A 13,143-nucleotide genomic window follows, 5' to 3' on the forward strand; every position below is an offset into this window, starting at 1 on the left:
TGACAGACGAAGGCAGAGGATTGATCAACCTATCAGAAGCTGTTCGGGGTCTATGCCTTTAAAATATTTTTGTCTCTTAAGACATAACACTTTTGTCCCAATAAGGATTATTTATAATAACAGGTACATTTTTTGGATCAATGCCTCGAACATTTCATGCATCATGCATTCAGACATATTGTGCATTTTGTTATTTTTCTTTACATTCGTATTATTTTTCCCTTTTTATTACATTCACATGTGTCATAAAAAATGAGAACATTTCAATCCTATGACATATAAGGAGCTTTACCAACAATTGTTTGACGCACACGTGATGTCACCATATCCAGAGAAATCCATGAAACCCCGTACCCCAGGTAGTATGATGAGAACGCTCATTGCGAAAATCATAGCGGAGCCCCAAGGCGCACTATCGAGAATTACTCCACAATAAAGAGAATCATACAGAAAATACGTAACAAGAATCGGATCGACTTCAACAACTTGGGGGCATTCAAGTGAGGAAGATCATTTTATCATTTGAGGGATTCTGTTTGAATCCGTTTTTTCATTACTTCTCAAATTTTTGTAACGAATTTTGAATGAATCACATTTGCAAACTTGCAATTTTTTGAATATCATTTGAATTAAGAAACTCTGTAAATGATTTAAAGTTACAGATCTTTTGACAAAGTAACATGATTTAAAACAAGGACTTTGACCTTACCCAGAATATACCCTCAAACACCGTACCATGCTCTTATAATTAACCAATACAACATTTTCTTTTCATAAGGTGCGGACAACACGGGGCATCATTTGCATATGACAATTACTATGTTTTTTATTTAAGACGTTCAATGATGATAATGATCTTCACAGATGGAATAGTCGAGTAAGTGAATCTAGTTTAGGTCAGTTGCTTGAAAATTGAACTCTAAAGATAAAATGTTTTACTTTCAACAAACACCTAGACTATAACAGGTTCTTCTTGACAATCTTAAGAAATTAAATCCGTAAAACTGAGCTATTCCACTAAGGCAATTGGTTACAGAGGAAACTCGAAAGCCCTGGCTTTATGAATAGATTGTATTCAAACCATGACATTGCTCGGACACTTGGCAATTCGGTGTGTGCTCCACTGCTTTTGTCAGGCCGAAAACTTTGTGATGAGATGAACCCTTCAGTTAAACCGGATAAAAGTGATTATAATGTTAAGCTGTCCCTCTAAAGTAATTGGTTAAACGCCCCAGCTTTATGGATTCAGCTAGCCAGATAACGGTAAATTAAATCGAATTTATCTAAGCATAAAGTTTCGGTAAAATGGTCTAAGGGAGTTAAGGAACACCTGTTATAGTCGACTACACATGAGCACTCAAGAATTTCATTTTTAGACCGATATTTTTTTGCACTGCCTTCGTTAGAGGAGCCTACAAAGCTTGAACAAATGGAAGATTTCAGAGGACTGAAATAAAAGGTCTAGTAATTGATCATGCTAGTTCCATCATTTTGTCCGCACCCAATTAAAATGGCAAACCAAAGAAAAAGCATGTTGCGATATTTTAAAAAATGACATTTTGGGTTACCAAAACCTTAGAAATGAAGTCAACCTAAATCCAACTCATCCATTTGAACATTTGTCAAAGAGCTGTAACTCTGAAAGCATTAAAAGAGCTCTTGATTCCTTTGATATTCTTTGAACTCACGTTTACAATTTGCGAACAATATTTTACAACATTTTTATTATTTTCCGTCCTAAAACAAGAAAAAGGAGAAAAACATTTTCAAACAGAACAATCTCAGATATGAAAGGTCTGTAAAGCCCAATCTTGAAAAGATGATGGGGCACGATCGATTCCATGGACCAGATTGACAGGCCAAACATGAGACTCCATCCAAGAGATAAAACATAACTCATTCATGTTGCATGCATCTTAGACATACTTAAGAGCGTCACATTTATTGTACAGCTTTCAGAGCCAATTTCAACTTCACAACGAAGGATATTGGACTCCAGACAGCGCAAGTTCAACTTCACGACGAAGGGACCGCTGGTTGTCAATAAACAATTTCCTAATTTCAGAGCCAACTTCAACTTCCCAGCGAAGGATATTGGACTCGAGACAACGCAAGTTCAACTTCACGACGAAGGGACCGCTGGTTGTCGATAAACAATTTCAGAGCCAATTTCAACTTCACAGCGAAGGATATTGGACTCCAGACAACGAAAGTTTAACTTCACGACGAAGGGACCGCTGGTTGTCAACAACAACTTCCCAATTTCAGAGCCAATTTCAACTTCACAACGAAGGATATTGGACTCCAGACAACGCAAGTTCAACTTCACGACGAAGGGACCGCTGGTTGTCAACAACAACTTCCCAATTTCAGAGCCAATTTCAACTTCACAGCGAAGGATATTGGACTCAAGACAACGCAAGTTCAACTTCACGACGAAGGGACCGCTGGTTGTCAACAACAACTTCCCAATTTCATAGCCAATTTCAACTTCACAGCGAAGGATATTGGACTCCAGACAACGCAAGTTCAACTTCACGACGAAGGGACCGCTGGTTGTCAACAACAACTTCCCAATTTCAGAACCAATTTCAACTTCACAGCGAAGGATATTGGACTCAAGACAACGCAAGTTCAACTTCACGACGAAGGGACCGCTGGTTGTCAACAAACAATTTCCCAATTTCAGAGCCAATTTCAACTTCACAACGAAGGATATTGGACTCGAGACAACACAAGTTCAACTTCACAACGAAGGGACGACTGGTTGTCAACAAACAATTTCCTAATTTCAGAGCCAATTTTAACTTCACAGCGAAGGATATTGGACTCGAGACAACACAACTTTCATTGGATTTCAACTTCACGACGAAGGATATCCAATTCAAGGCTCAACTCCACGACGGAGGGGCCATCCACGGTTTCAACTTCACGATGAAGGTAAACGTACACACAAGCAGCATTCATCTTTAGATTGGATTTCAACTTCATGACGAAGGATATCCAATTCGAGGCTCAACTTCACAACGAGAGGCCATCCATGGTTTCAATTTCACGACGAAGGGAATCGTGCCAACCAAAGACCTTTGAGTTCGACCACGCTCAGCTCCAAGGCATGTCATTTGCAGCATAGCTTAAGTCGGGAAGGGCTATCTGCCAACGAAGACCTTCTGAGTTCGATTTCATTCAGCTCGAGGGCCTATCAACCATAGGGTGGAGTCAAGAAACTACTTCATAGTCGAATTTTTAAACCAAGGTCTTTAAACCGAGAAGAAGACCGAAGTTGACTACAATTGGACAACAAGAAGCCGCAACCCGATTCAAATTTCAAACTACGGTTTCAATCCCATATTATTTTGAGATGGACTCGACTTCGCGACGGAGGGGCCATCCGCAACTCAATTCGACAGGGATTTATTCTTCAACTCCACCAAACGAAAATTTGTGTCTTTTTATCTTTGTCCTATTTTTCGTTCCACGAAAAAGGACAAAGAGGGGCAGCTGTAGACACTCATTTTCGTCCGTATTTAGTTTATTTTATTTTACTTTATACATATATATATATATATATATATATATATATATATATATATACATATATATTATATAGTTCGCAAAATGGTTTTTGAAAAATACATATAATATAGTTTTAAAACGTTTTGAAAACTATAACATACAGTTTGAAACATTTTAAAATTATATAATATATGATTTTGGAAATATCTTTGAAATATATATTATATATAGTTTTAAAACGATTTTTTTTATATATATCATATCATATTATTTTGTTTTATTCTTTTTATTTTTTATTTATTTAATCGTTTTTTTGGTGTTTGTCCATATCTAAGAATTCAGTCCAGTGCACAGGTCAGTTGGGTCTGACCCAGCCCGTAACCAACAGCCAAAGCAAGTTAAGGTTTACTCGGTCAAGCATTGCGCTGCACGAGGGAGGAACAAGTCACGCACAGCCAGGCGAGAAAACCGGCCAAGATCTGGTCACGAAGCAACCAGCCCCGGCTAAATCGGGACTGACCCATCCCGTTTTAGCCGGTCAACCCACAACGGCCACCAGCCCCATATTTCGGAACAAAAAAACGGCCGATGAAGGCCTATAAATACCAAACGGCCAACCCAGTACAGAAGAAAAAAGGGGGAGGAGATCACCAGAACCGGACGAGAGAAACCATACAGAACCAGACGAGAGAAACCACACAGAACCATCACCGAGAGACAAAGGAAACAACACAAGAAGGACATTGCTCAAGAGGTCGTGAAGAAGAGGAGACGTGCCACGAAGAAGCCTTACTCCGGATCAGTTGTTGGTGCCACCTTAGAGGTTATCCAGAAGAAGAGGAGTGAGAAACCCGAAGTTTGTGATGCTGCAAGGGAAGTTGCTCTCCGAGAAATCAAGGAAATAATCGAGAAAACGAGGAAGGAAATGAAAAGGCAGAAGAAAAATGAGATAAAACAGGAGACAACATGATGAAACACACCCAAAGAGGGGCCTGCGTTTGACATATCTGGCAAATGAATGGAAAAGCAATTTATTTTGGTCTTTTGCGTGAGACTAAACAAAAATCCCATGCTTTTGAACCTTGGCTAAATTCACTATATGATCCTTCATTTATTATGGGTTATTTTTTCTTTCATTCATTTTATTACTTTTAAATTTTTTTTCCTTTTAGTTTATTTGATATTTAATTAATATTTCTTATCTAACATTTTTACTTTTTAAGGGAATTTTTTTTCCGATCAAAGGTAAGCAATTCGAAACGAATATTTTAAATTTTAATTTAAATTTCAAAATTTCGCTGCTAAGACAACCGATAAATTAATTGGTACCGAAAGGGCGGTTCAAGGGTGCTAATCCTTCCTTGACCGTAACCGACTCCCGATCCCGACATATTTCTGGTAAGACGCAGATCGGGTAAGAAATAGGGTATCCGATCAACCCATTTATTTTTAAATAAATGATCGGTGGCGACTCCAACCCATCAATTCAAGTCGAAGCCCAATTCCGGGGCCCAAACGAAAGACGGTTGCGACAGGAATTTTTTTTCCGATCAAAGGTAAGCAATTCGAAACGAATATTTTAAATTTTAATTTAAATTTCAAATTTTCGCTGCTAAGACAACCGATAAATTAATTGGTACCGAAAGGGCGGTTCAAGGGTGCTAATCCTTCCTTGACCGTAACCGACTCCCGATCCCGACATATTTCTGGTAAGACGCAGATCGGGTAAGAAATAGGGTATCCGATCAACCCATTTATTTTTAAATAAATGATCGGTGGCGACTCCAACCCATCAATTCAAGTCGAAGCCCAATTCCGGGACCCAAACGAAAGACGGTTGCGACAACAATATCTAACGTTGAGCTTGGGTTATTGATTCCAAAAATCTATTAGGTACAACAACTTTAATATATGGCTATCTCAGGTACGATAATCTTAATGTAAGATTATCTCAAGTACGAAAATCTTAATATACAATTAAGAAAAGACGTTACCGAAAATATTATTATTTTTTTTAATATTTCTGGTAATGCGTTACTTAAAATATTATTTTTTCTACCGAAAATGTTAATATTGGGCGCTACCTAAAATATTTAATATTTTTGGTAAAGAACTACCTAAAACATTATTTTTTTTCTACCGGAAATATTAATATTGGGTTATACCGGAAATTAGTTAACAAAAATAACATTTTCGGTAAAAGAAAATAATGTTTTAGGTAGAACTTTATCGAAAATATTAAAAAAATTAATATCATTTTCGATGAGACTTTTATTTAACCGTATATTAAGATTACCGTACACAATAACTAACCATCTCTTACTAATCAATAAGGAAGCAGTCAGACCGGTCATAACAACCGGACGACGTCATAATTAATTAATTATTTAAAAAATTAAATAAAAATACCAAAAACATTTAATAAAAAACAATTTTTTATATTACAAGTCATATTCAAAGCAAGTCATAACATAAATATAAGTTAAAAACCATAAAATCAAGTGAAACAAAATGATTCAAATCAACTACAACATAATATTTAAGGTAAAACATATTAAATAATTAATATAATTATATAACTATAATCAAAAAATAAAGTTGAGACTAAAAAAATCATAACAAACAATGTCGTTTGGTTTAATTAAAAAAATCCACATGGCTAAGAAACATAGAAGAACATCACAAAAGTCTAAAGAGTAAAAATATAAAAACAAAACAATCTCACATGGCTAAGAAACATAGAAGAGTATCTCAACTGACTTCTATAAATAATAGAGGTAATTTGACATTCAAAATCATGAAGCCTTTTGGTGAATACAGAGCGAACTATTCTTTCACTTCAATTAAGCTCGAATTTCAGGCTTCAATCAAGCTTTTAAAATTTTTTTAGTTCGAGCCTTTTTGATTTCAAGTTTCAATATTATATTTCGAGTTCGAGTTGAACTTGATAATTTTTAGTTAGTGATTTTTTGAGTCGAGTTGAGTTTACTTTAAAATTTTCGAGTTCGAGTCGAGTTCAACAATACTCGAGTTCGACTCGGCTCGTTTAACAAACAATGTCGTTTGATTTTATTTTTTTTAGAGTCGGTTCTATCGGTTTTTAATCGGTTCATGGTCCGGTTCGATTCGAACGGTTCACAATCGATTTAACGATTCCTTCCGGTTCACTAATAACAGTTTAATCGATGTAGAATGAACCGAATCAGACAATAATTCCCGATTAAACCGACCGATCTGATCCGATTTTCAAAACACTGGAAAGGGGAGTCTAAATCGAGAATAAAGGGTACCGATATCTATAGATACAGCATAAGGAAGCAAAGGTTTGCCACGTGATAGTAAAAGAAGTTTTGTCTCCCCAACCTGAACAGCTCAGATGAATCGTTTGACTCGCTCAGTCAACTCAGTCAGCTCGCCTGACTTACTACGGTCACTCTCACTCCATGCCTCCTTCACTAAATCCCCTCTCTGCTTTCCCAAGCAATCCGCCCTCCTCCCTATGTCAAACACTTAACGCGTCTCAAACCCTTCGAATCCTACACTTTTGCCTCCACAGCCAACCGCCCCAGTTTCAAACCGGAACTGCCTGCAAATGACCCGAAACCGGAGGATTTAGAGCCACCGAGCGTTGAGGGTTCCATCCACATCGAAAACTCTAACCCTAACCCTAATGACGTGGAAGCATCAAGCGATCACAACAACATCGACGATGTGTTGAGTAGCAAAAGATCTGATTCTTCCGAGAGAAGGAAAGTCGACATTCCCGAGGAACTATCAAAGAATGTGGTGGTTCTCTCGTGCGAATCTTTCACCGAGGGATGCAAATGCGATGTGTATTTGGTTGGGATTATGCATCTCTCTAAGGCACGTTCTTGTTCTGGTTTCTGTTTGGTTAACGAGAAAAAGTTCCAAACTGATAATCGGGGAGTTCTTAGCAGAGAGGGTCTTGCAGAAGGTGATTGATTTTTGCTTGACGTGCTGCTGGAATCATGCAGAGAAGTTGAAGATGTAGATTCTACAACTAGCGTTTTCCAATGAGAGAATTTCAAAGATTGGTTGCAGGCCTCGTAGATTTTGGTGAAAACGCCTCCACAAACCGTTCCTTTTCCAAACTTCATGTAACTGAGAACCATTTTCATTTACATTTAGAATTGGTCCCAACTTTGGAATATGCTTGTTATTTGTCAGATATTAGAATTGGACCTATGTGATAGTGGTTAATCTAAAAATTCAAAAAAAAGGTTTAAAATTTGAATAATTATTTCTCTAAAAAATGGACCATATGACGTATTCTAGAAGATATATAGATTATCCGACGACTTCTACAACACCATCCAACTATTCTTGTCATCATGCATGTATAAAATATGAAGAAGAAGTCATGTATTCTACACGACTTCTGGAAGACATTGTATGTTCAAGACGATTTCCAATAAATACAACAACAAACACTCTACTTGAAAAAATAATTCCCCAATCATTCTATCTGGTCAAATGTTTTTCCAACATTATTCAAAAAATGTTGTCAAGATTTTAATTTATTTTAAAGAAAAAATAATCTCAGTGACAAAAAATGTCTTATAATATACGAATTTAACCAACTTTTTTTGGATTTGTCAAAATGACCAACAAATTCGCAACGCGAATTCCAATTTCACAACCCAGTTTCCAATTTCGCAACGCTAATATGTAAATCGCATTGCGATTTTCCAAATTTGCAACGCGATAGTCAAATTCGCAACGTGAAAGTCAAATGTTTTTACGCGAAACACAATATTAATTTCGCAACACAAATGTAAACAGTATTATCGTAAATCATCTCTAACCTAAAACCCTAAAGCACAACTCAGTCCCATCTCCATCTCTCACTCTCTACGGCGACATCCGTCCCCATCTCCGACGAAATCCATCCTCATTTCCGACGAAATCCGTCTATCTCCATCTCTCAGATCAACCCTCACAACCATTCACGGTCAGAAATGGAAAATCAACCACCGAGGGTTAGTTTTTTTAATCTTTTATTTTTATTTTGAAAATTTTGTATTATTATTAGATTAACCATTTCACTGAGATTGTTAAATTCATTCGGTTGATGCCAATACTGTTAAACTGTGTAGTCTTTAACCCTGTGAAGTTAGTATTTGTCTTTGTTCTGTCTTTTTGTTTTGTCTTTTTGTTTTGTCTTTTTGTTGAAGAAACCCTAAAGCGCAACACCAAATTTGCAACGCGAAACTAAAATCGCGCAATTTTCATTTTCGCGTTGCGATTTTCATTTTTCGCGTTGCGAATTTAAGTTTCAGAAACTTCTTTTATTCGCCAATTTGAAACTTGAATGAATTGTATTACTTCAACCAAAAAACAAAGACAAATACTAACTTCACAGTATTGCTAATTTAAGTTTCAAGAATAAACTACTACTCTTTATGTTGTCTTTGAACCTGCACTAAACCTATATGTTGTCCTTTTAAATGTTTATATAAGTGCTTACTTCTGGAATGTTATCTGATGCATTTTATGAACTATGATGGAATAATGACTTGGGTGAATACCGTGCTAGTTTGAAACATATTTGGCTTTGTTTTCACTGTTTAATATCATGTTTGTTTGTAATGTATAATTTGTAGTTTTTGGTATATCTAACTTGGTATGTTTATTGTTTTTGTAGAAATTTTTTTCGACTCAATTGACCTTAAGGAATAAATTAAGCATAGCCACTAAAATTGCGTCGACGCTTACACCTCTACAAAGAAAATTGTTTGAGGATACTTGCTTCGAGCCATGGCTGAAAGTACAACATCCGGGTGAAGATGCTATGTTGACACATTTGTTTCTTCAGACCATGACTAACGATCTACCCGAGGGGGTACAACGTGGTGATGAAGAGATATGGTTTCATTTTCCTCCGGCACCGGCGTATACTTGTTTTGGGCGGGATGAGTTTTGCTTAGTAACCGGTCTACGCTTCGGAAACGATGATGTAGGTCGGTACACTAGTCATATCGCCTGCCCATCATGGTTATATCGGGTTTTTTCTGAGCTGGCAAAGTTGAAGCCGAGTATACATATCGACGACTTGAAGAGATTATTTGATAAAGATGGTTTTACTCGGATGGATGACCTTGATGTTGTCCGAGTATGTCATTTACTACTTTTGCATGCCGGCTTTTTAGGCAAAGAGGGCAGACAACCAATCTCCGAGGACCTAATATTATTGGTAGATGACTTAAATGCATGGAACCTGTTTCCGTGGGGTTCATATATATGGAAAGCTACCTGGAAGAAGTTGTCGTCTGCCTTCGAGGACCGAAAAAGTTTGCGGGGTGATAGTTCTAAATACACTTTGACAGGCTTTACTTGGGCTTTTAAGGTAAGAATTTCTATATAATGTTTCCAAAATTATAATTAATTATTTAACAATTACTAATGTTTGTGTATTATATTGTTTGTAGATTTGGATATTTGAGGCTTTCCCCAGCATGCGGACATATACGATAAAAAGATTAAATGATATTCCTAGGGCTATTACCTGGAAGAGGAAACGCATGTTGGATTGGGAAGACTTACTCCCATATACGACAATTAATGATGTAAGTTAACACACAAATACTACCATATATAAACAAGTTATTACTAGTACACGTTTAACTTTGTTTGAGCTTTTATATTGTTAGGAGGCCAACTACCCATTACAGAGGCTGACACCCTCAGATGCTGAGCTTGCCACTGATTGATGGCAAGCTAGTAAGCGGTTTTTTTGATGGGACGGATAATGAGCACCCCCCACTTCGAGAGCCATCACCCTATCGGGTCGATTCTATAGCTCGACACCCGGAGCCATCACCTGGTCGAGCCTCTTCTCCACCTCCACCATCACCTATTCCATCACATCATCGAGCCTCTTCTCCACCATCACCTCATGATAGGCGACCGAAAAAGAGGCCCCGTCTATCTCCATCTCCCTGTTCTCCACCTCCACGGGATGAGTTAGGGGAATTATGTGATGAGGTCGTTGCTTTGCGTCATGAGGTCAGTACTTTACGTGAAGATAATGGTGAATGGCGTGATGAGGTTCGATCTTTACGTGGTGAGGTGGATTTTTTACGCGATGACAATGGTGTGCTACGCGGTGAGGTATCTACCTTACGTGATGAGGTTGCCGCTCTACGCGAGATTGTTTCATTGTTGCAGAATGAGGTTAATACTCTACGCAATGAGGTAAATTTGTTTAATACTATACTAAAAATGCAAATAACTTTTTTTCGGCATTATTTATTTATTTATTTACTGATTTATATATTAATTTATTTTCAGTGGCCCGTTAAGGTAGATGCTTTACGTCGGGTTTTTCTTGTACGACGAGGTTCACGCATCAGACGTCGTGCACGTGCCATTACGTCTTCGTTCACCCCACTAGTGCCAAGACTCCATAAGAATAAGCCCAATGCACCTATCATTATTCAAGAGGCGCCTCCTATCGTTCAAGAGGCCCCTATCATCATCGAAGAAGCCCCTCCCACCGTTCAAGAGGCCACTGTCATCATTCAAGTGGTCCCACCCGCCGTTCAAGAGCCTGATTAATTTGGCGTCATATGTCGACATATTGATAAACCACCTCTCGTTCCCGATATGATGGATGCGTGTTGGCTTTCGTATGAGTTACCAGCCAGTACCATTCCTCAGCAGGAGATGGAACACTACCGGACACAATTACGGATAATACCCTTTGGGCTAAGAGCGCAGTTGATTTTTATCTACATGAGCGGAGCAAGGGGTGTTATTCTGACCTATGCCAAATCGACGATGCTATTCATTTGTTTCTTGATTGGTCTTGGTGGGGTATTTTATTAGGGGTTGAAGATAATGGCTACCTCGAAGGGGGGGTAAATATTATATTCTTCTTATATTTCATTTTGATTATTTTTTTAAATTATTAATAAATTCACTAATATGTTTATTTTTTTATAAAACAACATATTGATGCATCGGTGTCACGTCTTCTAATAATAAGGAAATTGAAGAAAAGAGGTATTCGATGGACTATTATGCAGACATCTTTTCGCGCAGCTCACTTGAAGAATCAGAGAGATGCTTCATATAAGTTGGCTAATGGAAAAGCTAAAATTTATCCTACGTGGTGGGAGGTCGATAAGGTTAGTATTTATTTTTTGAATATTTTAAAGGTTTTCATAAATTTTATTTGATGTGCGCAATTATTTATGATTGCAGGTGTTTATCCCTGTTTTGAAAAAGCGTCATTGGCTTCTCGTCGAGCTTCAGCTCACATCCCTGAAGACAGTGGTATATGACAGCATGTTGAATTACATACCATTGTCTGATTTGAGAGATATTATTACAAAGAGATTGAGCGATCATTTGGCTAAATTCTTGAATGCGATTGATTATTGGACAAAATCTAGAAACAAGAAGCCAAAGAAGTTCAAAATTACAATGATCAAAGACGAGACTGCGCCACAACAAACGTAGGGAGCCAGAGGGGATTGTGGTCCTCTCGTATGCTTGTGCTTGGAATGTTTGACGACAGGAAGTATACAATATCTACCTCCCACAGATAGAGATAGAGCTGCAGTAGGCTTGTGGTTTCGGCATTATATGGCCAGATCGATATATTCAAGACGCTGCCTACCTACATCCGCGTGCTAAAAGTTGTACATAAATAATTGGTAAGTTTGAGCAAGTGTTGTTAACATATATACTCTTTAGTTGGTTTGAAAATATTTGGTTAAGTACCTAGAATTCAGTAATTTGCTGTTTGTTGGTTTTAGATGTGTAGAAAGTGTTGTTTGAGCAAATGTTTGGTTTCTGCAGGTTAATCTTGAAGTGAGCTGCGTGAAATGTATTTGTTCATAAACAATAGTCTAGGGTACACTTTTTTTCTTTGTTTAATTGAATTTTACATTGAAAGTTGATTTGTTACAATTGATGAGGAAATAAGATTTATTTTTTGATTAATTGATTTGTAAAAGTTGATTTGTTTAATTTGATTTGTAAATAAGAATTATTTTTTTGCTTGTTTAATTGATTTGTAAAAGTTGATTTGTTTTTTCTAAAAAATTCAATCTGCATTATGTTTAAAGGCAAAAAAGACCTGTTGAAGGTACAAATTCGCAACGCGAAATAAGAATTGCGATAGTCAAATTCGCAACACGATTTTCGGTTTGCGAATTTGACTTTTGCGTTGATCGCAACATACAACATCAAGGTATATACAACATCAAACACATTCCAAGCTATAAATACAAGCTAAGGACATTTGAAGAAGCAAGAGAACAACTATCCAAGCAATCAAACACGAGAAAATCCCAACATGATAACAACTGAACAGATCATATCAATGTTCAAACTCAAGTTACTAATGAATGTCTAACTGAAAATGTATGCATTCACACATAAAATACACATAATACAACGTTTACATTTAAAAATCACCTAAGTTAATAAGTCCCAAAAGGTGAAGCCGGTTGTGATTGGGATTTTGATTTTGATTGCGATTTTGATTTCCTTTTGCTTGGCACCATATGAGTTTTGGATTTTGATGAGGATCCATTTTTTGGTAGAGGAAAAGATGATTGTGATGGCACTGGTGATCCTCAGGTCAACCTTGTATGA

The 13,143-nt window shown here is 37.2% G+C and overlaps 1 protein-coding gene across 1 annotated transcript; it reads left to right on the forward strand.

Moving 5' to 3' along the window:
- The first annotated feature begins 2,934 nt into the window (after nucleotides 1-2,934).
- Nucleotides 2,935-4,486, forward strand: LOC120119665 (60S ribosomal protein L24-like). Its single transcript, XM_039139473.1, has 2 exons — nucleotides 2,935-2,940; nucleotides 4,139-4,486. The coding sequence occupies exons 1-2, from the start codon at nucleotides 2,935-2,937 to the stop codon at nucleotides 4,484-4,486; spliced, it is 354 nt and encodes a 117-aa protein (XP_038995404.1).
- Nucleotides 4,487-13,143: the final 8,657 nt, after the last annotated feature.

Source organism: Hibiscus syriacus, unplaced genomic scaffold (assembly GCF_006381635.1).
Source record: "Hibiscus syriacus cultivar Baekdansim isolate YM2019G1 unplaced genomic scaffold, ASM638163v2 tig00001095_pilon, whole genome shotgun sequence".
Lineage (NCBI taxonomy): Eukaryota > Viridiplantae > Streptophyta > Magnoliopsida > Malvales > Malvaceae > Hibiscus > Hibiscus syriacus.